The sequence below is a fragment of the Populus trichocarpa genome, chromosome 16, assembly GCF_000002775.5.
Source record: "Populus trichocarpa isolate Nisqually-1 chromosome 16, P.trichocarpa_v4.1, whole genome shotgun sequence".
Lineage (NCBI taxonomy): Eukaryota > Viridiplantae > Streptophyta > Magnoliopsida > Malpighiales > Salicaceae > Populus > Populus trichocarpa.
The window spans coordinates 5,436,924-5,439,383 of NC_037300.2; the positions used below are offsets into that span (position 1 = coordinate 5,436,924).

Sequence of the window (2,460 nt, forward strand, 5' to 3'; positions counted from 1 at the left end):
GTGAGAGGGAAACCATGAGTGAGAGAGGATGAAGGTGACAAGTTTGTGTGTTGTTCTTGAAGGAGAGGACCTTGTTCTTTTTTTCTTTTTTTTAATTTGAGAATGTGTGTTGAATGGTGCATGAAGAGAGAAAAATTCTTGTGTTTTTCTGTGTGGTGGTCATTAGGGGGTCATGTTTTGTTTTTTCTCCTTTTAGGTGAGTGGTCAACTTAGAGGGATGGTTTTGTGGTGGTCTTTTTTACTTGGTTTCAGTGATTTTTGGTTGTTTGAAGAGTGTTTTCTTATGGTTTGTTTTAGGCTAATTCTCTCACTAATTTCTCCTCCTTGTCCTTTTTTATTTATTTATTTTTGGCTAATGCTCCCTCTCATATCTAAGATTTTTCAATATTTATAGCCAAATCTTTTCTTTTCAATTGCATGTTCCTCAGGGAACTGGATTTGTCCTCATTTTCTAGTATGTTTATTTTTTTATATATTTTGATTTTTTTTAAATACAACATCAACAATAACTCGAAACGTGTTAATAATTAACCACATTGAAAACTAAAGGATGCTAATGCATTATATATATATATATATATATATATATATATATATATATATATATATATATATATATATATATATTTTTTTTTTTTCATTTGCTATTTTTAGATTTTAATCATCATTGCAGCGAGTGGGGTGACTGGTGAGAAAAAAAATAACCATAAAGAGTTGACACAATGTTAGCTGTTGTTTCAACAAGTATGATCGAGAACTGCTACTAGAACTTGATATCAAAGTGAAAAAAATAAATGTACAAACCCAACTTTCGAAAGAAAAAGATGAATCAATCAAACAATTCTAAACCATAAAAAACATTGGCGTACTTGTCTAACCCTCCTCCTCCTCCTCCTCCTCCTCCTCCTCTACCGTCATCTTTATCGTTGAAGAAATACTTATCTTTGATCTTCAGATAAGCATGCAATGTCAACAAACTATCTGAGCCAGCTTGATGACTCTTCCCTATAACCCGATCCACTCCCAATTCCTTACATACCCGATCCAACCCACCATGTAAATTCCCACAAAACCTCATTATGTGCTTTATATCATAAACCCTATCTCCAAAGTACACCCTCACTCTTTCGAAAAACTCGTTTAACTCCTCAGGCAGCACTTTCTGAGTCAAACATTTCACCAAGTAACCAAAATCATATGCACAGTGAAACGTTACCCAACTCACTGAGTGATTCAGCACCAGCCCACTCGACATCATCAACTCAGCGAATTTCACCGAATCAATCCCCAGCTCACGATTCTTCTCGAAATCAATACCCTGTCGCCTCAATAACTCCACTGAGTCATGCGCATGTGCATCACGCGCCACATCAAAATCCCTAAAATTGAACTCCCAAATAAACCCAACATCTTTAAGCCCTAGATCGGGTAAATTCCCATCCTCGTCGGCGATCGTGAGTCCGATTTGGATCAGGTTTAAGAGATCAACGTTTGCTTTGAGGCTCAAGTAGTGCGCCCTGGGGCCGCTATGCCGATTATACGGATCTCCAGCGGCAGGACGGACAACGATGCCAGGAAACTCCGTGTCCATTGAGATTAACGGGTATCTATCGATTTCGGATCGGATCAGCTTGAATTCTTCTTCCAAGTTGTCTGCCCAGACAGATCGGATCACGACAGTCTTCGCACGTTGCGGCGGCTGTTTATCGGAGTTTGACATGTTTTGGATCCGTTTATAAAAAGGGCATTAAAATTTTAAAATTCGGGTCAGGATGGTTAGGGTTGCTTTTTTCGGGTTGATGTTGATTGATTTTCTATTTATTTGAAATTTCACTAGTCGTGGTTTTTATAGGGAGATGAGACGTGGGGTTGTCACGAAGGGAGGCGGTTTTGTTGTTTAAGAATCAGAAATGGGGGTACAAGTTGGTAAAGCGAAACGTGCAATATAATTATTATTTATTTATTTTTATTAGTTGGTCCATATAATTAGAATTCTTTTTGTTTGGGTTTAAATGATGGAAAAGCCAATGAATTGGATGTGGTTGGTGTTTACTTGTGTTTTTTTTTTAATTGTATTTGGTTAATATTTTAAAATAAAAATATATTTATTTGAAGAGATAAATATAAGATAAATTTATCTTTAAAATTATTTTGACGGAAAGTATATATTTTGTTTCGAGACACTAATCAAATATTATATTAAAAAAATATAAAATAATAACAAAAAAAATATGATTATTTTCAAATAATTAAATACTAGTAGTACTATGTATTATTTTTATTTCATATGGGAGCAAGTTTTATTAAAATGATTTTTTTAGAAAAAGAAAAAATGGGTTTTCATTATAGAATTAAAATTTATATTTTATATTACGACCGCTAACCAACAAATTATATTATACTTTAAAAGACATGAAAAAAAAATATGCATCTACTGTGGATATAAACTCATTATATTAT

At 33.9% G+C, this 2,460-nt stretch overlaps 1 protein-coding gene across 1 annotated transcript; it reads right to left on the reverse strand.

Moving 5' to 3' along the window:
* Positions 1-747: 747 nt before the first annotated feature.
* LOC7469961 (probable CCR4-associated factor 1 homolog 11) lies at positions 748-2,026 on the reverse strand. Its single transcript, XM_002323363.4, has one exon. It carries the CDS (start codon positions 1,718-1,720, stop codon positions 830-832), a length of 891 nt encoding a protein of 296 aa, XP_002323399.1. The 5' UTR covers positions 1,721-2,026; the 3' UTR covers positions 748-829.
* Between the last annotated feature and the right edge of the window lie 434 nt (positions 2,027-2,460).